The sequence below is a fragment of the Muntiacus reevesi genome, chromosome 13, assembly GCF_963930625.1.
Source record: "Muntiacus reevesi chromosome 13, mMunRee1.1, whole genome shotgun sequence".
NCBI classification, from domain to species: Eukaryota; Metazoa; Chordata; class Mammalia; order Artiodactyla; family Cervidae; genus Muntiacus; species Muntiacus reevesi.
The window spans coordinates 7,973,876-8,000,281 of record NC_089261.1 but is presented as its reverse complement, the minus strand read 5'-3'; the positions used below and the strand labels follow the sequence as shown (position 1 = coordinate 8,000,281).

The 26,406-nt window shown below is 48.3% G+C and overlaps 1 protein-coding gene across 5 annotated transcripts in view; it reads left to right on the top strand.

Annotated features, from left to right (window-relative positions):
* MYO18B (myosin XVIIIB) overlaps positions 1 to 26,406 on the top strand; it is a 222,152-nt gene that overhangs the window by 112,832 nt on the left and 82,914 nt on the right. For 4 of the 5 annotated variants that reach the window (XM_065904348.1, XM_065904350.1, XM_065904349.1 and 1 more), the window contains 7 exons: positions 764 to 888; positions 2,917 to 3,071; positions 6,606 to 6,729; positions 7,569 to 7,769; positions 11,871 to 11,981; positions 15,854 to 15,958; positions 25,399 to 25,551. In XM_065904348.1, the coding sequence (XP_065760420.1) occupies positions 764 to 888; positions 2,917 to 3,071; positions 6,606 to 6,729; positions 7,569 to 7,769; positions 11,871 to 11,981; positions 15,854 to 15,958; positions 25,399 to 25,551 (974 nt within the window). The remainder of the gene's footprint in view (positions 1 to 763; positions 889 to 2,916; positions 3,072 to 6,605; positions 6,730 to 7,568; positions 7,770 to 11,870; positions 11,982 to 15,853; positions 15,959 to 25,398; positions 25,552 to 26,406) is intronic. The other variant, XM_065904351.1, reaches the window with a different exon arrangement.

Sequence of the window (26,406 nt, the reverse complement as noted above, 5' to 3'; positions counted from 1 at the left end):
ATGGATGGATGGTCTGTATCTTAAACTGTCCATTTGTACAATGTTTTCCATGTCTCTATTACCTTAAACGTTACTCTTTTATTCAGTCAGAAAATAAGCTATCACAATCTAGTGTGGCTGTTCTATTCAGTGAGTTTTCATCTCCACCAGCAAATGACTTTTTTTTTGGAGAATTTTACCAAATCAAGGGATTGTTCAGTTATTACATAGAGACATGTTGTGACCAGTGTCTCTGTTGCTCTTCACATAGTAGGCACTTTAATTATTGTTCATTGACTTATTTGTTAATTAATTCAACCATCACTGATGATGTACTCTGTCACCCAATGCAAATGGCCAGTAGGATGGCCAGCTGGTAAACTTGTTTTACCACACAGGGGAAACTTCCATGTGTAGGGGAGTCTTCTGAGGGTGTGGAGAACCCACAAATGTATAAAACAGCTCCTCTACCCTCAAACATTATGGAGTTCCCATGGGGGAAGGTGTATGCACCCATGTAGAGGAATTGAGCACTGTAAATGACCAAGCTTAAAATAGTGAGTGGTAAGTAATGTTCAACACCTGGAGGTAGTCAAGGAAGGATGCCTGGAGGAAGTGGTGTTTTTAAGCTTGGACTTAATGTGGGATTTCCAGATCCTATGCCTAGGGTTGAACATCAGGAATTCTGTTAACACTGTGAAATTGTGCACAAAGAGCCAAGGATGGGAGGGAACCGCCCTGTTCACCGAGTTTCCTGACAGGTCTCTCTGACTCTCTTAAACAGCAGATGAGTGGCAGATGCGCTTCGACTGTGCTCAGATGGAGAACGAGTTCCTCAGGAAGCGTCTCCAACAGTCGGAGGAGAGGCTGGAGTCGGAGCTGGCATCTAGGAATGAGCTGGAGCAGAAGGTAAGGGGGGAAGATAGTCTGGGTCATCAAGGTCACAGAAATAGGGCAGGGTCTCACCTCCCTCCTCTAGGTGTTGACTGAACCCAAAAGGGAGAGAGGGCAACACCTGTTTCAAGTGTTTCCACCTCCACTGACGTCACACACGCAGGTTGCTGTGGGATGTGGCCAGTAGGTCTCCTCTTTGTCGCAGCGTCTGTCAAGGTCTAGCTTGTTTTCTAATTGAGTTGTTTGTTTTCTGATTTTCTTGTATAGTTTGGATAATTTCTTTATCAAGTATATCTTTTGCAAATGTTTTCTTCCTGTCATTTTTCATTCTCTTGACTGTGTCTTTTGCAGAGTAGAAATGTTTAGTTTTAATAAAATCCAGCTTATAAATTCTCTCTTTCATGGGCCATGCCTCTGGTCCTGTATCTAAAAAGTCATTGCCAAATCCAAGGCCATCAAGGTTTTCTACTATGCTATCTTCCAGGAGCTTTATAGTTTTGCATTTTATATTTACATCTGTGACCCATTTTGAATTAATTTTTGTGTAAAATCTGTGTCTAGATTTTTTTTTTTTTTTGCTTGTAAATAACCAGTTGTTTCAGCAACATTTGTCAAAAAGCCTCCACTATATAGCATTTGCTCCTTTGTAAAAGATCGACCAACAGTATTTCTGTGGATCTGTTTCTGGACTCTATTCTGTTCCATTGCGCTATTTTTTTCCCCCTCCTTCAAGAAAGGCTTATTCTTTCTCACCTCTTTGCATATGTTCTCTCCTTTTCCTTGAACACTCTCTTCCCTACCTAAATGTCTCCAACAAACATTACAATCTCAGCTTAAATATTCTCCCCCCCGCCCAGGAAGTCTTCCCTGACACAGATTGGGGGGGGGGTTGCCCCTGATTTATTTCCCCAGATATAAGCCTCATTATGCTGTATTGTTATTATCTGCTTACTTCTTGGTGTCCCCCAGTAGAGGTAAGCACCATAAAAGTTGAGGTCGTATTTCCTGGCCCATTATTATTTATCTCCTCACTATGAGCAAAAAGTATCATGAAGTCATCCTGCGGAAGTGGGCCAGGGTGAGATCTCATGGGATTTTATAAACAGCAGAAGTGAGGCTCCCTGGCGATGGTTCTAGCGGTCACTTTCAAGGTGGACATTGTATCGTGATCCTCAGGAGACAACCAGGCTGTAGACAACCAGCCAAGGGACAGCCGCCCAGAAACAGTCCAGTTCTTTCATAACAAATCTTCAAGTCGGGTCAGCCTCCCCATGGAAGGAGGGATATTCATGCTACATTAAAAAGTAATAAAACTGCAACCTTTTTCTGAGCAGCAGAATATAAGAAAACATCCCATTTGCCTTCAAATACTGAATTTAGAATTACAGGCTTCATTAACTCGGTGTTTTGCTTATTTAAAGCAATTCTTTAATGAGCCCATTTCTTCAAAGTGAGTGTGCCAAGTCGCCCTCTCTCCCAGATCTAAACTAGGACATTTGGGAGGGTGTTTCCTGGAGGAAGATGCGACAGCCGTGGCTTTTCTGTTTGTTTGCAGCCGCGTGCGTTCCTGTGTGAGTCAGTCCATCTAAAGTGCCATTCACTGCCCTGCCCTGGAGAGCCCGTCCCGTGGGTCTCCTGATCAGAATGCTCTGAGCTGTTCTGGCTGCTTCTCAGCGAGTCCACACACATCTCCCAGATGCAGCAGCCGACGGGGGTATCAATTATACATGGTCCTCCAGGGGCTGTCGAGTTGGGCAGGGCATGTTCAGAATCTGCTGGCCGGAAGAGTATTGAGGAAAATTAAAATCCCTCAGAGAATTATAGATGCCAACCCCCCCATATTACCCCTGAGCAAACTGAAGCTCAGAGAAATAGCTCCCCACACTGGCGCAGGTGGCAAGTGGTCAGGACCGGGTCTCTCCGGCCCAGAGCCTGATCTCTTCCTCTTAGACTCACGCTGGGAGTGGCAGCTGCTTCAGCTGGGAAGTAGGGGGCCCGTTCAGTGCCCATGGGGCGGGCTGATTCCTTCTGCTCCTCCCACAGCTGAGGGAGCTGCAGAGGGCCTATGAGGAGGCCCAGAGGACGGCCCAGCAGCTCAAGAGAAGGTGCCACCTTCTGACCTGCGACCTGGAGGACACGCGCTTCCTGCTGGAGAGCCAGCAGAGTCGGAACCACGACTTGGAGAGGAAGCAGAAGAAGTGAGTCGTGACCTGGGCGCTCGGGTGGGCTGCCTGGGTACTGGGGTCTCCGGATTCTTTCTGAAAGCCCGTCACTCCAGTCAGGGCTCTTCATCCCTGGAGCTCAGCCTCCCTGTTCTGCCCTAACCCTCCCCACCCCTCCCCACACGTTGCTATTTGGTTCTCCCAAGAATGCAGAAGAAATCGTTCTTCTCTGTTATCCAGTCTCAGCTCTGTCGCCAGCTGCCCACGTAAGCTTGGGGGGCTATCTTGGCCTCTCTGGGCCTCAGCATCCCCACTGAAAGTGGAGGGTTTGTTGTGGAGGCAGAGTCGGCCTAGCCTGCTGGGTAGGGATCCAGTGCTGGTTCAAGTCCCAGCTGTGCCTCTTTTCCAGTTGTGTGACCTTGGACAAGTCCTTCAGCCCTTCTCGGCGGATTCCGCTCCTCAGGTGGAGCGCCCTCTTGTGGTGAAGCCAGATGATGCAGTTGGCAGATCTGCGCAGGACTAGGGTCTGGTTCCCATCCCCACTGGTGAAAATGGGGAGGCGGCCAAAAACTTGAGTCACTGCCCTTTCCATTTAAAGTTTAGACTCTCAGCTCATGTGAGAAGTTCTGGCAGGATCTGGGCTCTGTGCATGGATAAGATGCCAGTCTTGAATCCGCACACTGGTTCCGGCGCTTACTTTCCCCGTGGGTGGAGCCTAGATTGGCGCTCAGGCCTCTCTCACAAGCCTCCGTACATGGAACCTCATATCCTGGGATGCCTTCATCCCTGGACTCCTTGGCTGTGTCTGAAGTTCCTCAGCTCACTGGTGAGGGTAAAGCTGTGTGGGGGCCCTGTTCTGAGCCAGACAAGCCCTACTGGAGACTTCCCAGGAGGCAAATAGATGAAACTTAGCTTCTTCTAGAAGGTCCCGGTTGAAAACACAGAAAAACCTTGCTCTGTGCCAGGACGGGGTTTTTGCCAAGAACGCCTTTTTTCCAAGAGGTAGCCAGCCGAATTGCATTTCCATGGGAGTGGTACCGGTTTTGAATTTGATCTGCATTAAATATTGTTTCTCTCACTTATCTTTGAGCTTTCCTGAACTGGCTTCTTCATTAAAAAAAAAAGTTCTTTGGGGGGTTGTTAGTATGCCTCCCCAGATGAGAGAAGCTTGTTCTTTTCTGGCTCATAGCTGACTCTTGTTTCCTTTTCCACCTTCCCATGCATGCTCTGGCTACACCTTGTCCTTGCAGCAGGGAAAATGGCTTAGTCCCACCTCGATCATCTCCTGTGTGACCTTGTCAGGTAACACCACCTCTCTAAGCCAGACAGTGACTGATGTTTTAGAGCTGTCCTTGAACTTAAGCAGACCACCTGGTGTTAAAGACTGGCTCCGACAGACGCCGTTTGTAAATCGAGAGTTGGAATTCCATCATGGCGCAGGTTTCTGCTGGCTGTGACAGTCCTGGCCCTTATCTGTGGGTTCTCCTCCTGTTCTGAGAGCCCTTAAGGAGGATTTTAGCTTCCTGATGGGTGGCAGGGGGGCTCTGCCCTTGGAGTTTATGCAGCCAGAAAAGTCCATCTCTCTGGTGTTTGCCGTGACCACCCACCTTGCACAGAATCCTTCATTCCAGATAATGGCCCCCGGAGAGTTCCCATTTCACCGTACTTGCATCTCTTCTTAAAACTCACCTGCCATGTGATGCAGAAGGACTCTTCTACTCCCTGATCATCTCTTGGCAGAAGTTAGCTTACGTTTTGATGCTAATTGCAAATAGCAGCCATTACCTTTCTAGGTGGATTAGCATTTTAGCCGGGAGCCCATGAGCAGGTAGAAGTCTCTCATGGTGGAAATTCAGGTAGCATGCATGTAGTGAGGGAGAGATGGAGAAGTTAGCCATACTTCCTCACACCTGTTTATGTTTAATCAAAGGGTCGATGCAGCGCCTCCGTAGTTGGCTGGGCTCTGGGTGGAGGGATGTCTCCATGCTGTTGAGGTTCCCTGCCCCCACCTTGGCCTCTCAGTTCAGAGTGGCCCAGTTGCCACGGTTACTCACGGGTCACAAAGCTCAGTTCCGAGGGCCGATGGAGCTGCCCTCCGGGTAAGGCCTGTGCTGGAGCAGTGGGAGGCTGGACCCCTGGCCCGCTCCCAGAGGGGTGGAGGCTGTGAGTGAGTTCATCTGGCCTCAGACAGTTGGTCAGACAGTGTGTTCCAAGAGTTAGGGTCTGTTGGAGGCATTCCCTAGCATCCGGTGGCCCAGAAGGACTCCTTGAAGACGTCCGTCACTGTCTGGCCTCTACTGTCTTCCCCTGCTTGCTGCAGCCCCTGAGCAGGTGGCTGGCAGACCTCCTTCCCAGAGAGGCTGGCTCAGACCCGCTTCGGGGACCTCTGAACTTCAGTCTTCTGCAAAATGGCTATGATGTGTTTCCTGCTGAATTGCTGTGAGGACTCCATGGAGCCCAGCTCAGAGCAGGGCGCTTTGAAACTGTCGGACCATTACCATCATCACAATCTTGCCATTCAGAGGCAACCAATAGCACCTCTCGAATGACGTCACCAGGAGCCAATCAGAAAGCCCCTGGGCCCTTCCGACAGTAGAGGCTCCCTCATATGACTCGTAGTTGACTTTCTTTGCAGTCTTGAGGCTTTGACTGACCATCTACCGTTGAGGGACATTGGATGATCTTGTAACAAGGGAGACCTTCTTCTCACCAAGGCTGAAACCTCACATCCAGTTCAGCTACTCTGGCCACACCCAGTCCCTGGAGCAGGTGGCCAAAGCCACATCTTATTGACCAAAGTCACATCTTCCTGAGGCTTGGCAGAGCCTTCTGCAGGTTTCGTCACCTGTGAGAGGGACAGAAGCTGAAAGAGCTGTGTGAAATGACGCCCAGTCCAGGAAGCGCCTCTCACCCAATAGTCACCATCATGGAGGGGCAGGTGGGCTCCAAATGAGGTGTTTCCTGATCCCCTGACGGCACCCACCAGGGCCGTCTGGTCCTTGTGGTTTCTGCTCAGGAACCAGATGCGGACAAGATGGAATGGATAACTGTCTCACTTTCTATTGTAATAACCATGCCCTGATACGGCTGATGTGTACGTGAGCCCCACAGGACCCTGCACAATATGAAATACTGATTGTCCCTTGTTTGTGCTGATAAACACATTCATTCACTGATCAATGAATATTAAACACCAGCCTGGGCCTTGTAGAGTTCAAGGTCCTTGACATATGTCGGCAAGCCTGATAGATTAGCTTTTCCTATATATCTAGTATTTTTGTTCTTATACTCTACTTATATAGCTTTGTTCTATTTTTAATTTTGCTTATTTTTTTTTTATCATATTTAAAACAAGTGTTTGGTATTTTTCTGGAAACCAGAAACCCTCAAAGTCGCCCTCTGGTGTTCAGTATTCCTACCCCATATCCACAATCCCTCCATCATCTGATACTGTCTGTCTGTCTCTAGCGGTTCTCGACAAGCTAACGGCCTCTCTCCAGTCCCACCCCTGCCCTGCCCCAGGCGCACCCCCCACACCCGGGTGCCACGACCCGTGTTCTGCTTGGACAGGTTTGACGCGCAGCTGGCCCAGGCCCTGGGGGAGTGCGTGTTTGAGAAGGGCCTCCGCGAGAAAGTGGCCCAGGAGAACACCAGCACCCGGTGCGAGCTGGGCAGGCTTCAGCAGCTCTTGAAGGTGAGGATGGGGGCGCAGCGCCACCCGGGCTGTCCGTCGCTGGGTCTCAGGAAACCCCTCGCGCACCCCCACTGCACGTGGTGCCGGGGAGAGAGCTCCGTGTGTGACTGTCCTGCTCTGCCAGCCCACCAGAGTCACGGAGCCCAGCGCGCCTGCATCAGCAAATCGTGGGTGGCAGGTGGTGGATAAGCAGGCCTTGCTAGCTCCATGTCTCTCACGATCTTGCTCCAGGCACCTGCCTGAGTTCCGAGGTGCCCACTTGGGTGCCCATCTGGTACAGTGGAGTTAGCTGTAGACCCAGGTAGGGGCAGGGCCTGCCCCTTGCAGGCTGCAGCTCAGAGGGATTTTATTTAAATGGGACACAGGCACCTCACCTCACTCAGCTGCTCCTCAGTGTACTGTGGCTCCCCATTACCCTGGGAGAGCCTCTGAACCTGGCATGCAGCCCCCTCATGGTCATGCCCAGACTTCCAACCTTCTAACCTGGAAGAGTCATTTCTGGCCACTTTGCTTCCCGGCTCCAACATCTGCGGCCCAGCCTTAGCAGATGCACAGCTTTCAGATGGGGAAAATACCTCCTGTTTGCACTTTGAGGTATAGCTCTAGGGCCAGGGTGTTGCTTCCCACCGACTCCTCACCCGTGCCTGTCTGAGCTGTCCCAGGAGGGCCCTTGGGGTCCCACAGGGGGCACAGAGAGGGGCTGCAAGGCCCAGGTGGCAAGGGCGGCTCTGAAAAGTGGAAAGCGCCCTCCCACCGGTTTTAGAGGTGTCCTCGGGGTGGGGGAGGGGTGGGGAGTGTGGTCACGTGACCCTGGATCCCTGCTCACTTTGTCTCTGCAGCAAAAGGAGCAGGAAAGCTTGCAGCTGAAGCAGGAGGTGGAGATGCTGCAGGCCCAGAAGCAGGAGCTGCTGAGGTCACCCTCTCTGGGGGAGAACTGCATTGCGAGCTTGAAGGAGAGACTCTGGAAGCTGGAATCCAGCGCCCTTGAGCACGAGAAAGTCCAGAACCAGCAGGAAAACACCATCAGGCAGCTGGAGCAGGTGGGAAAGTCCTGTCCAGAGCGATGCCCTGCCCCAGAAGGGCTGGAAGGTTGTGATTAAATTCACCACCTCACTCAGCTGCTCCTCATTCTTCTGTGGCTCCCTATTACCCCAGAGAACCTCAGAACCCCTAGGCCTGACACTCAGACCCCTCATGGAGCCCCCCTCCTACCATCCTGCAAGCGTCATCGTCACCTCCTCCAAGAAGCTCACCCTTATCTCCTTCTCAATAACAGTCCCACCCCAACTCCACATTCACTTTCTCTCACCTTCACAGCACCTACCATCATGTGCAACAGTGTTTTCCAAAATGTGCTCAACGCTTTTCTCCCCATTAGGATATGTGTTTTATGGAGGCGGGAGGACTTTTTGGTTGACCTTACTTATTAGGGCATCCCCTGATGAGGCCAGGTACATAGCTGGTACTCAATAAATAACTGTTGACCCTATGTCTGGTATTCAGCACTGTCTGGGTACCAGATTCACTCCTAAGCTCTCCTCACATATCGTCTCATGAATCTCCGCATGAAATCTATATGCTGAGTTTTCCTCCACTCTACAGATGTGGAAGCCAAGGCTCAGAAATAGAAAAAGCAGCAGGGACGGGATTTGGAGCCTGCGCCCACTGATGCCGCAGTGCCTCACACACTATAGCCTCCAGGGAGGTGGGAGCCCTGATTTTTGGAAAATGCAGAGTAAGTGGAATAAGGCAGGACTCCAGATTCCATGGAGAAGGGAATGGCTACCTACTCCAGTATTCTTGCCTGGAGAATTCAATGGACAGAGGAGCCTGGCAGGCCACGAAAGAGTCAGACACAGCTGAGCGATGAACATACACATACCCTGAGACTCTGGTGCCAGCCCCCTTGATGAAGCACCTGATGAATGTTCTGTTTGTCTGCTTGTTTGTTTATATGCCCCAGTCATTGCACAGAGAAGTCAAGGGATCTTATAAGATGTATGTGTGGCAAAATAGAAAAAGAAATAAAACAAGCCAAACTAGAAAAACACAACTTAAAACCAGTGCTAAGGAAGAGTGAATTAATATGCAGACAGGCAGAACATATACTCTCTCACACACTCAGTAGTTTTAGCTTTCAAATTCCTGGTGGCCAGAGAGAAAAGGGCAGTGTGACTTACATGCTTTTTATCATCCCCAAGATAAAAATAAGCCAAGTTTTCAAGGAGAAGCAAGGCTTCTCTTGATGCTTAGTTCTAAAGCAGTTTCTCACATGGGACTTCAGAAGGGGTAATTATTTTGAAATGGTTTTACAATTGGAACTCCCTTTTCAAGAATATCTGACCAGCCAGCATGAATACGTAAAGCAGATAAACTCTGAGCTGCTCTGGTGAAGGCGGGTGGGGGAGTGGGGGTGGTTGGGGATTGGCCCGGTTGCTGGCCTTACTTCTTACTCATCCCCGCTCCATCTGGATGGAATCTGCTGAGCATTGAGACTTGGGTGTGGCAGGTGTGGGGACAGTCTGGAGAGGTTGAGAAAAGAACAGAACTTCTTTGCTCAGTCTGTCAAACCCGTGTTTATTAAGCACCTACTGTGTGTCAAGCACTGGACAGATGCTAGGAGTGTAACCGGAAACAAAATGATGTGATGTCCACCCTCCTGAAGGTTAGAGTCATGCTGAGTATTATGGGAAGGTGTAACCTGCAGGTCTGGTTTGGGGACCAGATTTGGAGTACTCAGGGAAGGCTTCCTGGAGGAAGTAACATTTACTGACGCTGAAAGCTGAAGGACGAGTCTGAGTTGGCTGACCAGGAGAGTTCCAGGTAGGGGAACAGCCCATGCGAAGGCATAGAGGCAGGGGTGTCACATGGCATGTCACATGGCATCTAAGGAGCTGCAAGATGGTCCCATGCAGATGGGGTCTGTGGACATTTGGCGAGCCCCCTGTTCTCTCTAGACTTCAGTCTCCTCAACTGTACAATGAAGTCGGAGTCTTGTCCACCCCCAGCCAGCCTTCCTCCAACCCCAGCTGTGAATCTGTGAAGGTTCGTGATGGAGGTGGGCCATCTGGGCAGGTCGTTCAGGGGTGGAGAGGATGGAACAGTGTTACACAGCAGCCCAGAGTCAAGAATAAAGAGAGTGGGACTCCCTTGGTGGTTCAGCGGTTAAGACTCTCGCTCCCAACGTGGAGGGCCCAGGTTCAGCCCCTGGTCAGGGAACTAGATCCCACATCCCGCAACTAAGACACAGCACAGCCAAATAAGCAAAAATAAATAAATACATTTTTTAAAAAGCACTCTTTAAAAAAATAAAACAAGCACTTTGGAAAGTTGAGTTAACTCTGGGAGATGCCACCAGGGACCATTATGTGCTTGCGAAGCAGAAATGTGCTGCCTTAACCTCAAGGACCCAGGGAGCTGAATGCAGCTGCCCAGCCTCCCTCCCCTCCCAGCTTACCCAGGCGGCTGACTGAACCCCTCATTCATCTTCTCATTCATCTTCAGCCTCGCCCATCACCTTGTACTGCTCTGGGTTATTGTAGACATCCAGGAGATATTTATTGATTACAACATAACATTTTTTCCAGGAAATTTTATGTTAACTCACATAAGCTTGACATAAATGGTATTGCAGATGTCAGGAGTATCCAAGAGGCTAGAAAAAAAATGAAAAAGGAATATTATATTTACTTGCTTAAGCTCCTCATTTTGGATTACCTCCTCATAACCTCTTGTCATTTTAAAGGCAGCAGGGAAGGAAGTTGGCATTTAAAGTGAGCCTGCTTTCTGCCGGGAATTCTTAACGGGGCTCTGATGCTTTCAGTTCTTTTTCCTCTCCACTATGGTCCTGCAGCGTGGAGAGTATCATCAGCATTGGGAAAGACCACCGTTGTTTTTTCTCGCCTGAATGTCCATGTCAGGGGCAGCAGTTGTTGCCTCGTGAAAGCTTGCTGTGAGGTGCAGGGCAGTGCGGGGCAGACGGCCAGGACCTGATTGCTCCTGCAGTCTGGCCCTCTGCCGTGCTGGGTTCCGTGCTGCTCCGTGACTCGCAGCGAGGAAGAGTGCAGATCATTGAAAGCTTACCAGTACAGGCTCTTGGGGTCTGTACCCTGGAGGTTCTGACCCAAGAAGTCTAGAGTGAAGCCTTGGAACTGAATTAAAAAAAAAAAAAATAGAAGGGCACCAGGTAATTCTAATATGCCACAAAACTTGACAAGCAAGAGCTTGAGTCAGTCTGTCAATTATGAAAATCAAGAAAGTAAACTCTTGGGAGTTTTCTGGTGCTCCAGTGGTTAAGACTCTATGCTTCCAATGCAGGGGCTGCAGGTTCCATCCCTGGTTGGAGAACTAAGATCCTGCTTGCTGCATGGCAAGTGTTACTTCAAGTATTTACATACACTGTTAGCTTGATTGTAATTTTTAAAAAAGAAAAAGGAAATAAACTCTTAAACTATAATTGACTCCCATGATCATGCTTCCAATTCTAGAATCTTGTACATAAGATGGCACAGTTTAAACATCGCAGAGCAGGTTTTGGAGGATCTCCCTGAAAAGACCCTTCTCCTTCATGGGAACACAGTTCTTAGGAATGTCAGGATTCCAGGAAGAGAGGGGCTAGTCCTTACTCTGTTTGAAAAATAATGGGGAAAGAGAAAGGAATCTTTCTGTGCCAGGCATTGTGCTGATTCTCACCAGTGTATTTTAAGGAGGCTGTTTTCTACAGAGAAAGGTAACTAATCAAAGGTTACATCTTGGGCGCATCACCTCCCTTTCCAGGGTTTCGTATCCTCAGAAGGAAACTTATTCTGTCATTCACCCACCCACCTGGCCACCCATCTAGAAAAATTTCCCTGATGCCTGCTCCAGGGATGACAAACCCATTTCATCTTAAGAGCGTTGAGAAGGATTCTGAGGTCACGTCTCAACTCAGTGGCACAGAGTCCAGTTCATTAGTGACCTCTGTTACGACCATGGAAGGGACAGAGGCAGCATTTGGGCCATTTATCTACCATTTCTGACCTCTCTGGCTGCCTGGGGTGGATAACTTGACTCTTACCCATGCTGTCCAAAAACACAGCTGAAATGCTAAGGGTGACGTGGTTGGTGGGGGTCACCCTCATGCGCTGTTCTTGCCCCCTCAGGTCCGCCAGCGGTTTGAACTGGAGATTGAACGGATGAAGCAGATGCATCAGAAGGACCGTGAGGACAAGGAGGAGGAGCTGGAGGACGTCCGCCAGTCCTGCCAGAAGCGGGTACGTGAGCCGTGAGCACAGCTGTGCCCTGGGGTCCCGGCGGGGCCAGTCCGGGTGCCTCATCTTTAGAGCAAGGGGAGTTCGAGGACTGGGATGAGCTTAGCTTCCTCAGGAAGTGCTTTCGAGGGTGCTAGAGCAGAAGTACCTGTCCTAATAACTACAATTCTGGGGCTTCCAGAAGCCTCTGAACCGTCCGGCATAATCACTCTAGACTTCTACCAAGAGCCCAGAGTGCCACGTGGCTGGATAAGGATGTATATGTGTCAAGAAGGGGACCAGTCCCTTCTGGTTTGTTTGCCTTGCAAATCGTTTCTTACATTTTTATCCAAGCTCTTTGCAGACATTTCAAACAGTGTATAAGAAGGCAGCAAGCGCTTGAAATCTTAAGACATCATCATTATTACTATTTTAAATGTTCTTCCTTTCTCTGTGCCCGTACGAGCATATGTACAGAGATACCATTTTACCTAAATGGGGTCGTGCTGCTTTGAAGCCTGCTGTTTTCCCTCTGAAGTTTGTTCTGGGCCTCCTCTCCTGTCAGTACATGCGGACCTAATTTACATGTTTACGGGCTTGAAAGTATTCCACCAAAGGCCTGTGCTCTTGTTTACTCAACAAGCAAGTCTCTTATCATTGGACATCTAGGATTTTCTGATTTTCTGTTATTATAACCAACACCAAGACAAACCTCCTTATGGATGCACTTACTGATGTGAATTATAAGGTGAATCTTTAAAATGGAATTGCTGAGGAGCTTTGGGTTAAGCCTCTCTGAACAGGCTTTCTCTGGGCAAGACTTCTGTAGTCCCTTCATACCCTGGGTACGTTGCGCATCTCCTAGAAGGGGCTGAGTACCATTTCCCATAGTCGACTCTTGATATTACCTCCCTAAACAACGTCTCTGCAGAGATCTCCCACTGCAGGGGCTGAGAGCATGGGTGCTGGAACGCATCGACTTTTGGTATGAGTGTTTGCCTTTCCAGTGCAACAACAGTATGATCCTGGGAAAGTGATCGTAAACCCCCGCTCCACCCAAACTCCATGCCCTTCCTGAGCTGCTTTCTCCATATCCACCATTGGTCACTTGGAGCCAGTTTATAAGACACATAGGAAAGCTGATTTTGCTAGTTTATTTGGAGTCATAGAGGCTTGGATCGAATTCAGACTCCGTTAGCTATCAAATGTGGGGCATGGGAGAAATCACATAACCTTGCTGATAAGCCTCACTTCTCTCCTCTGTGAAATAGGATAACAGTGGCCACCTTGCAGGGTCACGGGGAAGAGTCAAGAGATCACAGGTGTGGAACCATGGCTCAGAGTCTGTAACATCCTCATCCTTTGCTGGAAACTTAACAAGCAGTACTGGTGTGTGTGTGGATTTCCAGGCAGCCGATCCTTCCCAGAGGCACCTGGGAACCAGCCCCCTGGCTGACTTGCTCTTGGGCATGCCGCTCCATCCCAGGAGAAGGCGGGTGCAGGGACTTGACGTCCTGTAGAGTCCCTTCCTCCCCCACTGCATTCCCCACCTCCTGCCCCAGGAGCGTGATCCTGGGCGGGGCTGGAGGAGGCCGTGGTGGCGTCAGGACCCTGGCGGGAGATGGGCCTCTCGTCTGGGCTGATGGGGCTGCCTCGGTACCCCGTCACTGTTCAGGGTTGGGTGGGGGGGGCGGCCTGTAAGAATCGAGCCCTTCTTCACTCCTAGTGGTTGATGCTGCTGCATCTGCTGCCCGGCCTGCTCCCCAAATACTCCTTTTGGGGCTCCTTTACAGTTCAGCCCCTCTGGGTATTCACACAGATCTTCCCAAGGGGCCAAGTACATTCTTCCCAGAACTTCCCGGAGTTGAAAAAGTCATAGATTTTAGGTTCATTCAGACCTGTGTGCCCTTGAGTAAGTCTCCTAACTTCCCTAAGACTCAGTTTTCTCATCTGTGAAATGGGAGCAATAAGAGAAAATGATTTCCTTCCCTTATGCGATTGTGAGAATAAGATCAAAGAATGGTAGGTGCCTTATAAACTGCAAAGTGCTGAGAGTTACCATGTAGAAATGTTCTACAGAATACTCTCTAGAAAACTGCCTCGCTTGACACACAGCTTTTATTATTTTGTACATTTTTCAAAAGGAGTTTCAGCTTCTGCAGTCTTCATTTTCAGCAGGTGTGAGCAGACTGCCTTGTGTTTCTCACTCTTAAAAGAAAGTCTTGAACTGTCTTCTGAAATGACCATCCATCAGGACTTTATTTTTTCTCTCCGTGGGTCGGGAGGTGGAAACCCAGTCCCTGCCCATGTGCCGTCAGGTGAAGGGGGCACAATTACTAGTGCGTTCCAGGAGCGCCTCAAACATGTTGTGAGTGCCCCGAGCCAGGACCCTGATGGGCTGGAGATGTGACCCAGACCCTCCTGAGGCTTCTCCATGGGCAGATTTATAAAGGGGGGAGTGAGGTCAGAGAAAGGTGTGCCTCTCCTCTGACAGACGCTAGCACTTGCCTGCACGTCCAGTGACCGCTCTGCGGGCTCTGTCTCTCCCCCTGGCAGGAAATCAATCATTAGTGACCTGGGTGGGAAAGCTGCTGACTGTCTGGTGGTGGCGGAGGGGCCGGGGCCAGCAGGCGGAATGCTGACAGTTCTCAGCAGCAGCTGACCTAGGAGTCTCTGCTTCAGGACCTCTCTCTGACTCAGTCTGCCCATCCCTGAGGGAAGTCCATTGATAGCACAGGATGGAGCAGGAGGAAGGCGTGAGGCTGGTGCAGAAGAGGGCTGCACAGCACGGCTTCCATGAGGCGTCCGCTTCACCAGGGAGCGCCTGCCTCTGCTGAGAAATCAGAGCCGACTGTGAGTTAGAAGAGTCGCTCGGAGCCATAGTCTTAGTCTGCTTGGGCTACTCCAGAAAAACGGGGGGTGGAGAGTGGGGCTTAAAGAGCAAGGGTTTATTTCCCGTAGTTCTGGGGACTGGAAAGTCCCAAGATCAAGGTGCTGGCGGATCTGGTGTGGGGCAAGGGCCCCACTCCCCACTTGCAAATAGACGGCTGCCTTCTCACTGTGTCCTCTCGTAGGGAAGAGAGAGGAAATGAGGTTCTTTTTTGTAAGGGCACTAATTCCAGCATGGGGGCTCCTCCCACCTGCCAACCTCATCTAACCCTAACCATCTCCCAAAGGCCTCATCATCAAATATTCTTGCCTTGGGAGTTAGTATATCAACGTTAGGAATTTTGGACAGACAGATTTGCAGTCCAGACACCAAATAATCTCAAATGCAACTTTTGCTGCATTATAGTTCCCAGGTAGCTCAAGGGTAAAGAATCCACACCTGCCAAGAGGAGACACAGGTTCAACCCCTGGGTCGGGAAGATCCCCTGGAGGAGGGCATAGCAACCTACTCCAGTATTCTCGCCTGGAGAACAAAGGAGCCTGGTGAACTATGGTCCATGGGGTTTCGAAGAGTCGGACACGACCTAGTGACTGAACAGCAACAGGTGTATTTAATACGAGAGATGAATGCATTTTAACATGTAGGATATGATGCTGTACAGTCTTAAGAAGTCCATGCACGCAGACTTGTACCTGTTCTAGAGAGGCCACGGCAGAGGAAGGAGACAGCTGTTAGGAAGTGGGCAGGGGGCTGGGGCTGGGGATTCCACAGTGAATGCCAGCGGGCTCCCCATAGCGGTCCAGCTCCTCAGCTTTTAGGCTTCCGAATTCTCTGGCAGAAATACCTCCTCCCCCCGCCCAAGCTGCTAGGTCAGCCTTTGTGGAACCGGGCAAGCGGCCAGGCACTCCGCACCCCCAGCCCCGTCCTCCGGAGGACCCTGGCCTTGGGGGTTTGTCCAGATGGAGTGCTCGTGTCCCATGCTCGCGTCTGCCCTCTGTGCCCACAGCTCCGCCAACTGGAAATGCAACTGGAGCAAGAATATGAGGAGAAGCAGATGGTCCTCCATGAGAAGCAGGACCTGGAAGGCTTGATCGGAACCCTCTGCGACCAGGTAAGAGGGAGCCGCAGCAGACAGTCAGGAGAGCACAGTCCCTGCCCCGGGCCGGTTGAGAGCTGATTCCTGGGGAGGCCGGCGGGGAGCGGGGGTCTTGGGACCTGGCTGGGGCTAGACCTGTCAGCTGGCCTCCACCTGCTCCTCCCAGGCGCCCTCTCCACCAGTCTGTCTGTCCTCACTCACCGCCGCTTCACAGGGGACCTTCTGTGTGGGCAGTGGGGGGTGGTCTTCACACAGCAGGGTTCTTGGAAGAACCCCTGAGAATACAGAGAGTGGTTCTGGCCACAAGTGCCAGACCCAGTGTCCTTGCCTTCAGCCACTGCCGGGGTGAGTGTGTAGACGGCCTTCGCTTTGGTGGGGTGACTGTGAACGGCCGCTGTGCTCACAGCTGCCCTCGTGAGAACCGGACTTTTGCTGGCCGCAGAGTCAGGCCAGCGGGGCTGGGCTGCTCCTGTCTGCACAGCGCTGGGTGATCTGATGAAGCTCCCTGAGCTCCTGATGAGCAGAGCCTGGTGGGCTGCCGCCCTCACCGGAGACCAGGGCACTCAGGGCAGCAATGCCAGCCTGACGGAGACCAGGGTGCTCGACGCAGCACTACCGGCCTGACGGAGACCAGGGCGCTCGTGCAGCGCTGCCGGCCTGACGGAGACCAGGGCGATCAGGGCAGTGCTGCCAGCCTGACTTTGGGAGCAGCATCGCTTTGCGGGGAGGGAGGCGAGGGGACTGTCTCATGTGTTGCAGCCTGTTGAGCAGCACCCCTGGCCTCCACCTCCTAAAGGCCAGAAGCACGCCCCTCGGCCATGACAACCAGTAGTGTCTCCGGACACGACCAAGTGTCCCTCCAGGACAGTCAGCCTCCCCCTTTACAGAGAAGCACTCCTGTAGAGAAAGCAGTGAGCAGAGCCAGCGCCGAGTGTCGGAGCTGGGGGACCGCTCCTCCATCCCCGGGATGTTCCTTCCCCCGCCTGTACTGCTGCCCCGTGAGCCCCCGCATTGGAGAGAAATGCCAGCAGCTCCTATGATTTTCCTTTAAAATATCATTGGAACGTTTTCTTAATGTATCTGCTTAATGTGTTCATTGTCCTTTAATTAGTGACGATCTTGCTGTCAGTATCACCACCCCCACCCGTCTTCCCTCTTGCTCACAGAGAGCTGCGGGTCCCCTGCCAGTAGTCAGCCAGGCCTAGGACAAATAGGTCCTCACTATGTTGTTGTTTTTAATTGAGTAAATGAGTGAATTCTAGAGCGGGGCCACCGCCGTCATGAGAGTGAGAGCCGGAAGCGGAGGGCATCGAGGGAGGACCATATATTCTTCCTTCTCTGGGTTTTCTGCATTTTCAGCCAAGCAAGCTGGGGCCACTGAGTGCACAAGCCACTGAGGCTCTGCCCTCTTTGTGGCTTCCGCGCAAGAAGGCACAGCCCAGTATTTGAGTCTGGAATCACAGAAATCCCTGGGAGCGGACTTCCCTGGTGGCCCAGTGGGTAAGACGCCATGCTCCGAATGCAAGGGGCCAGGGAACTAGAGTCCACATGCCACAACTAAGAGCCCGAATGCCACAGTTAACAATTCTGTGCATGGTGCAGCCAAATAAATAAAAATAAATGTTAAAAAAATCACTGGGAGAAGGTCACCTTCTGTCCAGCATGGTCCGTTTGAGAAAACAGGCATTAATCCAGTAAAGAAAAGCTTTTATAAATATTGCTAAAGTCTGAAATTTTACATGCAGAGAGAAGATAACTTCAGTGAATGAAATGCTAATTCTGTGTGAGTCACCGAGCTGGAGCCTTTGAATAACTTAGCACGTTAAATACTTGTAAGGGTTTCAGCGAGACACAGAGAGTGGGACAGACAGTGTAGTTGATGTCTGTGCACCAGGGGGACAGGGTTCACATAAATTAACATTTTGCTTCATGGGGTGCAGATGTTTTGTAAGTAAGCAGAACATTTCCCAAACAGTTGGTGGCCCCTTGCTGTCCATTCCTCGTCTCCCGTGTCTCTACCTGTCTGTCTTTTCTTCCTTCCCTCCCAGAGGGGACTGCTTTCCTGAGGTCGGGGACCGTAATCCCCCTGCCTTTACTTTGTCCCCCGCTGTGCTATGTTTTTGAGATTCCTCCATGCTAGCACATGTAGCTCCAATCCATCCTTTTACACTGCCTCACAGTGTTCGTTTTCTTTCACCCCTATTCTTCTATTGGTGGATATTTACATGTCTCCCAGCAGTGGAGAGCTTCTCCAGGGTATGAAGCTAGAGGAGGAATTGCTGGCTATGAGGCATGTACCATTTTGAAATGATCAGATGTTGCCCATATTGTTCCTCAAAGTGATAGCGGCAGTTTATGTTGTCACCAGCAATTTTTATAAATATATTTAAATTAATTAGTTGATGTATTTAATTTTTGGTTGTGATGGGTCTTCGTTGGCTACGTGCAGCATCTCTCTAGATACAGTGAACGGGGACTACTTTTCATTGCGGTGCATGGACTTCTCCTCAAGTCTTCTCATTGGCAGTTGGATTCTTAACCACTGGACTAGAAGTCCATCATCAGCAGTTTTTTCTTTCTTCCCCTCATCCCCCCAGCACATGGCACTGTCAGACATTTGAAAGTCTTTACCAGTTACTAAGTGTTAAATTGTACTGCTTATCCCTCTTTACTAGTGAAATTCTGCATTTTTCATATTTATTATGATTTTCTCTTTATGTGAGTTACTGTTTATAGTGTTTCAGTTCAGTTCAGTCAGTCAGTCATGTTCGACTCTTTGCAACCCCATGGACTGCAGCTTGCCAGACTTCCCTGTCCATCACCAACTCCTGGAGCATGCTCAAATTCATGTTTGTTGAGTAGGTGATGCCATCCAACCATCTCATCCTCTGTCATCCCCTTCTCCTCCCTCCTTCAATCTTTCCCAGCATCAGAGTCTTTTCCACTGAGTCAGTTCTTTGAATCAGGTGGCCAAAGTATTGGAGTTTCAGCTTCAGCATCAGTCCTTTCAATGAATTTTCAGGGCTGATTTCCTTTAGGATGGACTAGTTGTATCTCCTTGAAGTCTAAGGGACTCTCAAGAGTCTTCTCCAACACCAGAGTTCAAAAACATCAATTCTTTGGTTTCAACTCTCACATCCATACATGGTTACTGAAAAAGTCATAGCTTTAACTAGAAGGACCTTGTTGGCAACATAATGTCTCTGCTTTTTAATATGCTGTCTAGGTTGGTCATAGCTTTTCTTCCAAGGAGCAAGTGTCTTTTAATTCCACAGCTGTAATCACCATCTGCAGTGATTTTGGAGCCCAAGAAAATAAGGCCTCTCACTGTTTCCATTGTTTCCCCATATATTTGCCATGAAGTGATGGGACCAGATGCCATGGTCTTTGTTTTTTGAATATTGAGTTTTAAGTCAGCTTTTTCACTCTCCTCAAGAGACTGTTTAGTTCCTCTTCACTTTCTGCCATAAGGTTTGTATAATTTGTATATCTGAGGTTATTGATATTTCTCCCGGCAATCTTGATTCCAGCTTGTGCTTCATCCAGCCCAGCATTTCACATAATATACCCTGCATTTAAGTTAAATAAGCAGAGTGACAATATACAACCTTGACATACTCCTTTCCCAATTTAGAACCAGTCTTTGTTCTATGTCCAGTTCTAATTGTTGCTTCTTGACCTGCATACACATTTCTCAAGAGGCAGGTCAGGTGGTCTGGTATTCTCATCTCTTGAAGAATTTTCCGCAGTTTGTTGTGATCCACACAGTCAAAGGCTTTGGCATAGTCAATAAAGCAGAAGTAGATGTTTTTCTGGAACTCTCTCACTTTTTCAATGATCCAACTGATGTTGACAATTTAATCTCTGGTTCCTCTGCTTTTTCTAAATCCAACTTGAACATCTGGAAGTTCTAGGTTGATGTACTGTTGAAGCCTGGCTTGGAGAATTTTGAGGATTACTTTGCTAGTGTGTGAGATGAGTGCAATTGTGTGATAGTTTGAGAATTCTTTGGCATTGCCTTTCTTTGGGATTGGAATGAAAACTGACATTTTCCAGTCCTGGGGCCACTGCTGACTTTTCCAAATTTTCTGGCATATTGAGTGTAGCCCTTTCACAGCATCATCTTTCAGGATTTGAAATAGCTCAACTGGAATTCCATCACCTCCACTAGCTTTGTTCATAGTGATGCTTCCTAAGGCCCACTTGACTTCACATTCCAGGATGTCTGGCTCTAGGTGAGTGATCACACCGTCGCGGTTACCTGGTTCATTAAGACCTTTTTTGTATAGTTCTGTGTATTCTTGCCACCTCTTCTTAATATCTTCTGCTTCTGTTAGGTCCATACCATTTCTGTCCTTTATTGTGCCCATAAAGTGTTTGGTCTTCCTCTTTTTTCTATTCATTATTCATGACCCTTATCCAAGATGCTAATCCACTTTTGGTTGTATATTTTGGAAGGAGCTCCTACTCTGTGGATAAGCATTTCATTTTGCTTATAACATTTTAGAGGCTTCCCTGATGGCTCAGTGGTAAAGAATCTAACCATCAATGCAAGAGACAGAGGTCCTATCCCAGGGTCGGGAAGATCCCTTGGAGGAGGAAATGGCAACCTACTCCAGTATTCCTGCCTGGAGAACCCCATGGACAGAGGAGCCTGGCAGGCTACAGTCCATGGGGTCTCCAGAGTCAGATACTCGTTAGCAGCTAAACAACAACTACACAATGTTTTTTACTTAATAAAGTGTTTTTTAAATAGTATTATTAGCAGGTTATGGTTGATGCTTTTAAGATTTCTTTCCTTACCTGAGTTCATAAAGATAATTCACCATATTTCTGAAAAGTTCTAAAGTTTTGGGCACTTTTAAGTCTTTAATCCACCTAGCTTTTATTTTGGTATGTGTGAGGTAGGAATCTATTTTTTCCTGATATAAATCACTTTTGTTTTATTTCATGAGTGATTTTTTTTTTTTACAATTTTTATTTATGTATGTCTGTGTTTGGGGGCTATCCATTCTGTTTAATTGGTTTATTTGTCAGTTCTTGCATCATGTGGTCTTAATGGCTGGGTCTGATAACTTGTAAACAGCTCATCTCTATAATTCTCTTATCTATTTGTGATCCTTTAATCTTCTTATTGAAATTGCATAGTATACCCTGATGGGATTTTCAAATGCATTGGTTTGCAAATTAGTTGGGAACCAGTGACATAGTTTTTTTTTTTTTTTAATAGTGAACCATTGCAATCATGAGCATGCTATATCTCTTCATATATCTGTGACTTTCATAAATATTTTACTTCTCATTATAAATTAATAATTTATAATAAATAAATAACCTTCTAGTATGTATTTTATTTTCATCTGTAGAAGTCCTGAGCTTCTTTGTTAGATTTATTTCTAGGAATCTTGTAGTTTCTTTGGCTATTATGAGTCGAATGTTTTTCTATACTTTGATTAATTATAATGGTAAATGGGAATATACTTTGCTTATAACTGTATAGTAGTTTTCCCTTTCCATATTTTGAGGTTATGTTTTTCAGTGCGTCTAAGTTTATTTTATTGCTTTATTTCCTTGGCACATTGTAGGTTGTTCCTTTATGGTGTTCCTCTTTTCTCCATGAATTACTTTTGCCTTATTTTATTTTGCTTGATTTCTTTTAGTTTGCCTGCAAGATCTTTTTTTCTTTTTTATCCTTTTGCTGTTAACCTTTCCTTGTGTGAGTGTGTGGGGGAACCTTAAAGAGCTGGATACTGTTTAACAATATCTCATAGTACTTTAATCTGTAACTTTTCATTGGAGAATTTAATTCATTTATATTTATATAATAATCAATGCATTTGAAATTATTTCTGCTTTTTTGTGTACAGTTTTGTTGGTTTATTACTCTTTTCTTTGCTTGTTCCTTTTTCCCTTTCCTGCTTTGGGACAGATCGATAATGTCTTCTATGATCCCTTTTATTCCATTGCGGGGTCTAAAACTACAAACCGTATTTCTGTTCCTTTGGTAGTTACCCATACATTTTTAGTAAGTCCATAATTTTTTTCTGACATACTTTAATTTTCACAGCAAGTCTGTGGAATAGGTACTATTTGTTCCTTTATGTAAATGAAACAAGTGAGGCTCAAAAGGTAAAGCCCATTGCCCAAGATCAATAGCTATCAGTGGTGTAGCTGCGTTCAAAGCCAGATCTATGTTATTGGAAAACATTTTTTTTAGAAAAATGTAACACCATGCTGCTTGAAAAATGATTAAGTTTCAGCTAACTAGAATTATCTTTTTTGAACCATCTTTTTTCCTAATGTTATCAAGCAATCTAGATCTGCCATTAATTTGCTATAAAACCTTCAGCTACATACATTCTCTCTCCAAGCCTCAGTTTTCCTGTCTGTAAAGTGGCTTGATTGTCCCTAATATTTAGATCATTTGTTAAAAGTGCTTAGAGAGTTCTTTGTCAACAGATATTGAACAGCTTCCCCTAACAGCTTTATGATAAACGGGGAGACTATCGAGGTTGGAATAGAGTTTCCCACAACAACACTGAACATCATTTAGATTTATTGGTTAATTATTCACCGGCTTTATCTAAATTTGAATCTGTGTGCTGCAAAATGTAAACTTGCAGAATGACATTTATTTCCCATTAACCTAATGAGTTTGGGGCTTTTTTTTTTTTCTCCTCCTCTAGTGTAGCAATTTATTATGAAGGGGAGGATGACTTGGTCTGAGGTTTTGTTGTGAATTTTGTTTGCAATGGTCCCTCTGGAAAGGAGATGGTGCCAGCATCTTCAGTCTTTTTGGCAGTGAGAATGGAGTCACCTGGAATGTCCCTGGTACCGACCTGCCCCACAGGAGAATGAGAAGCACTTTAGGATGCGTGCAGAGCAAGGGCAGATGCAAAAATGAGAAAGGCGCAAAAGCATGCTGCCTGAGCGTAATCACGGCCAAGAATCTGGGCTCTCGAGTTAGTAAGTCCAGGCTTTGGTGTCACCAGGCGCGGTGGGTAGAGACTTGAATTCTAATGATGGACTGCCTGGGCTCCGATCCCCGGTGGACACTGAGGAGTGGTGTGACCTTGGGCTGATTGCCTGAGCCTCCATCTCGCTGTGACAGTATCCCCTGAAGTGCCCCACACACCGCACGAGGCGTGAGCGGGCCCCAGAGCGCCTCTCTCATCCTGTCACCTGCCCTGTCTGTGCTTTCTGCCCTCATGCTAATCCCCCAGCACAGCATACTCAGGACAGTTTCTCAGCTGCGTCCTTCCTGTGCCTCAGCTCACCAGCTCCTGCTTACCTGAGACTCTGTCTAATCCCATGCCAGCCTGAGCTGGAATGCTCCTCTGCACCTCCGTAACACCCTTAAAAAAAAAAAAAAAGAGCAACACATAACCTCTCTCATCGTGTATTTTACTAAAATTACCTCTTTGCAGTCAGTAAAACTGGGTTCATATCCTAACTCTGCCACTTATGATCTTGGGCAAATGACTTCACTTTTGTTGTAAGCCTCAGTTTCATCATCTGTAAAATGGGAATCATAGTACTTCACACCCCATAGATTCGCCACGTGGATTGCATGTGTTCAGATGTGTTTAGAACAGTGCCTGACACTTAGCAAACCCTCTAAGTATAAGCTATTACTATTTTAATAAAGGCAAGAATAATAATGTCACTATAAAGAGACTATCATGGGAGTAAAATGTGGTAATATGTGACAAAGGGCCTGGAACAATGAATGCCCAGTCCTCAGCTGCTCAGCTCTATATATCAGCATTTTAAACTTAACAAAGCAATGTATCTGAGAACTAAGAGGCTGCATTCTAAGAATCAACTCATTTTTCAAAGAATTCAAAACTAGCGGTAAAATAATAGTCATGTAAAGTCTAGAGGAATACATTCTAGGTCATCAGACAATGCTCATAATCTTTGATATTTGTAAAGCGTTAGGCAGCGTACAAAGTACTTTTCGATTCATTATCATGTCTGATCCCTGTCTTATCTCAACAAGGAGGACAGAGGTTTTTTTTCTTTTTTTAATCTTTTCCTTTACAAATACTCAGGTTCAGAGAGGCGGCATGACTTGGCCTGAATTCCACGTCCAACAAGTGGTGAACCAGGGTTTCAAGCCTGGGCCACTTCATTCTAAATCTAAAATACCCTGGGGCATTTTAACACCCTAGAGATTGGCTGTACTTGGTGTGGAGGCACAGGTATTCAGGGGTGGAGAAACTGGGTCCCACGGAGGACGAACATACACCACATTTTCTTTAAACGCCCCCCAACAATGCTGCCATGTTCTTTCCTCTGGTCTCCTGCAGAGAACGGGGCTTTAGTTTCTTTCAGAGACATTAGCCCCAGTGCTTTTGAAGTCACTGTTCTGTTTCTAGAGGAGACTGTGGGCTGTCGGAATTTCATCAGGCCCCTGTGTGTTTCTTCACCTCCCTTGGTTTGTCTCAGCTTGTGTTGTTGGCAACTGGGAGTTGTCAACGAATCTAATCCACCCTCCTGATGCAGAGTCCAGGCTGTGGCTTCTTCAGGGGCCACTTGACTACTGGTCCTTTGAAGGATAGGATTCTGGGTGACAGAATGTGCTCGCCTCTGGGCAAGGTTCCTCTGCAGAAAATGGCCTTTTTTTTTTTTTTCTTTTAATTTGTGTGACTTTATTTTTATTTTTTAAATATCTATTTATTTCTTTGGCTGTGCCAGGTCTGCAGTGTTCTTCGTGGCATGTGGGATCTATTTCCCTGACCAGGGATCAAATCTGGGGTCTCTGCATTGGGAACGTGGAGTCTTAGCCACTGGACCTCCAGGGAAGTCCCTGGTCTGTCTTTACACTAGCAAAAGAGACCGGCTCAAGGGACAGAAATGCATCGTTTAGGCCTTGAAGAGCAGCACAGCTGTTTCTAACACCATTTACTGATGTGTGATATACACACACAGACGCACACCTCGCCCCACCTGTATAGAGCATGGAATTTTCATCAACTCATAAAGCCAGCACTCAGATTAGCGCCACTCATAACACTGCTAGCAGTGCCCCCCCTGTATTGCCCAGTCTCTGCCCCTGGAGGGGGACTGCTGTCCTGACTTCTGTCAGCAGAGGGTCTCTCCTGACATGGTGGCTCTCACAAGGTGATGCTCTGGTTCACATTATGAGCCAGGATGGCTTGGATCATCCCAGGGTGTGAAAACAGTCATGACAGCAGCTCAGACTGTTGTGCCTTTGCTGTGAGTCGTGCTCTGGACCAAGCACCTAATTTCCACAGCAGCCCTGTGTGGTCCCTGCCACTCCTGTTTCACAGGCGAGGAGGCTGAGGCTTGGGAAGGAGAAAGGCCTTGTCCATGGTCCACAGTGAGTGGTGGAGGCAGGATCTGAACTCAGGGAGCCTGTTTCCAGACAACTTGGACCTTGGCCACTGCTTTGCCATCTTAGCTCACAGGAGCCTTCCCTTGGCTTCCAGATCGGCCATCGGGACTTTGACGTGGAGAAGCGTCTTCGGAGGGACCTCAGGAGGACTCACGCGCTGCTGTCAGACGTGCAGCTCCTGCTGGGGACCATGGAGGATGGCAAGACGTCGGTCAGCAAGGAGGAGCTGGAGAAGGTGCAGAGCCAGGTGGGCGTCATGGGCCTCTCAGAGCTGGGTGGGGAGGGTACTGCAGCCAGCAGGGGGACAGTGTGGACACTGCCCAGATGTGGACACGGACACAGCCCTGACCTCTGACTTTCACAGACCTGTGGAGAGGTGGGGGGCATGGGAGGGCTGGGGGGGGGGCATGCAGATGTGATACATGAGGACAGGAGTTTATAAATGACTGGGGAGCCTGTTCTCTTCTTTGTGGCTGAAGCAAATGAGTTTTGAGGCCTTGGACAGATCAGGACCCTGGGGCGGAATGGCGAGTACAGCATGTCTTCGTGCCTGTGTGTGTGTCTGTGTCTGCCTGCGTGTGCGCTTGCGTGATGACCAGCAGAGCTGGGTATGAAACAGATAGTTTCATACTGATAATGCAAATCCTACATGAGTATCGTCACCTCCATTCACAAGCGAGGAGACAGCGTGGCAGAGGGGGGGAGTGACCCACTGAGTCACAGCTAGACGTTGCAGAGTTAGGATTTAAACCCAGGTTTCCACCCCACCATCCCTGGCTGCCTCAGAGGAGAACTGGAGGTGGATGGGAGGCAAGGCCAAGAGGGAGCCGACAACCTCAGGAGATGTGATTGGCGTGGACTGTCCTCAAAGTTAGCGCTAGAAGTCCCATGTCCTGGGCAAGCCCTCAGTCCCAGAGAAACCCGGATGGTTGGTCAGTCATTTTCTTCACAACTATGGCAGAACATTAGAATCACCTGTGCTTGAATGTGTCCTCCCTCGATCCTGGTGGTATCCCTGGGGGAGGGCAAGTGGTACTGTGCCCATTTTACAGATGGGAAGGTTCTGTCTGGAGGTGCGAAGCAGTGTACCCAAGGTAACACA